The 681-nt window shown below is 34.8% G+C and overlaps 1 protein-coding gene across 4 annotated transcripts in view; it reads left to right on the top strand.

Annotated features, from left to right (window-relative positions):
• Nucleotides 1-681, top strand: part of rassf2a (Ras association domain family member 2a) — a 20,357-nt gene that overhangs the window by 12,011 nt on the left and 7,665 nt on the right. For 3 of the 4 annotated variants that reach the window (XM_016485458.1, XM_016485460.1, XM_016485459.1), the window contains exon 2: nt 152-235. In XM_016485458.1, the coding sequence (XP_016340944.1) occupies nt 183-235 (53 nt within the window). In that variant the 5' untranslated portion in view covers nt 152-182. Of the gene's footprint in view, nt 1-24; nt 70-116; nt 236-681 lie in introns of those variants that run through there. The other variant, XM_016485457.1, reaches the window with a different exon arrangement.

Below are 681 nucleotides of genomic sequence, written 5' to 3'. Positions count from 1 at the left end.
ACATTCCTCATGCGCTGACCTAGATACCGAAGAGTTAATTCTTTGATGTTAAAACAAGAAGCAGAAACATTCTCTCTCTCTCTCTCTCTCTCTCTCTCTCTCTCTCTCTTTCTCTGTTCTCCTCCCTGTTCCTCTGTCTCCGTCTCTCCAGAGTCCTTCCATGCAGTTGTGGCTGGGATAAAATGGATGACAGGAATGACGGTGTGCGGTTTGGAGAGAACAAATTCATCAGCAAGTGAGTATAAATCTTACACCAACTCATGAGTGTTAAAATCATCCTGTGATTGGGATGTTAAAACAACTGAACAAAAGAAATGTTTGCATTTTTTCCTTCCTGTTAGCGCTGACAGTCTTGTAATGATATGTTCAAATGCGATACTGTAAAGTCAGATTGTCATTACAGCAAAATAAAAACCGGACAGGAAGATCAGTCCTTTATTTTGTCACCATGAAAGACTTCACATTAAGTGACAAGCTACTGACTAATAAAATATATGGATATAAAATACTCCAACAAGATAAATACTGAAACAATATTTAATTATTACAATTCTTTAAAAAAAATTAATTGATGAGCAAAACATTTTCATATATATATATATATATATATATATATATATACAGTGGTGTGAAAAAGTGTTGGCCCCCTTCCTGATTTCTTATTTTTTTGCATGTTTGTCA

The sequence above is a fragment of the Sinocyclocheilus anshuiensis genome, unplaced genomic scaffold (genome assembly GCF_001515605.1).
Source record: "Sinocyclocheilus anshuiensis isolate Anshui unplaced genomic scaffold, SAMN03320099.WGS_v1.1 scaffold213, whole genome shotgun sequence".
Taxonomy (NCBI): Eukaryota; Metazoa; Chordata; class Actinopteri; order Cypriniformes; family Cyprinidae; genus Sinocyclocheilus; species Sinocyclocheilus anshuiensis.
Note: the sequence above shows the minus strand (reverse complement) of the source record. Positions and strands in the feature narration are given on the sequence as shown.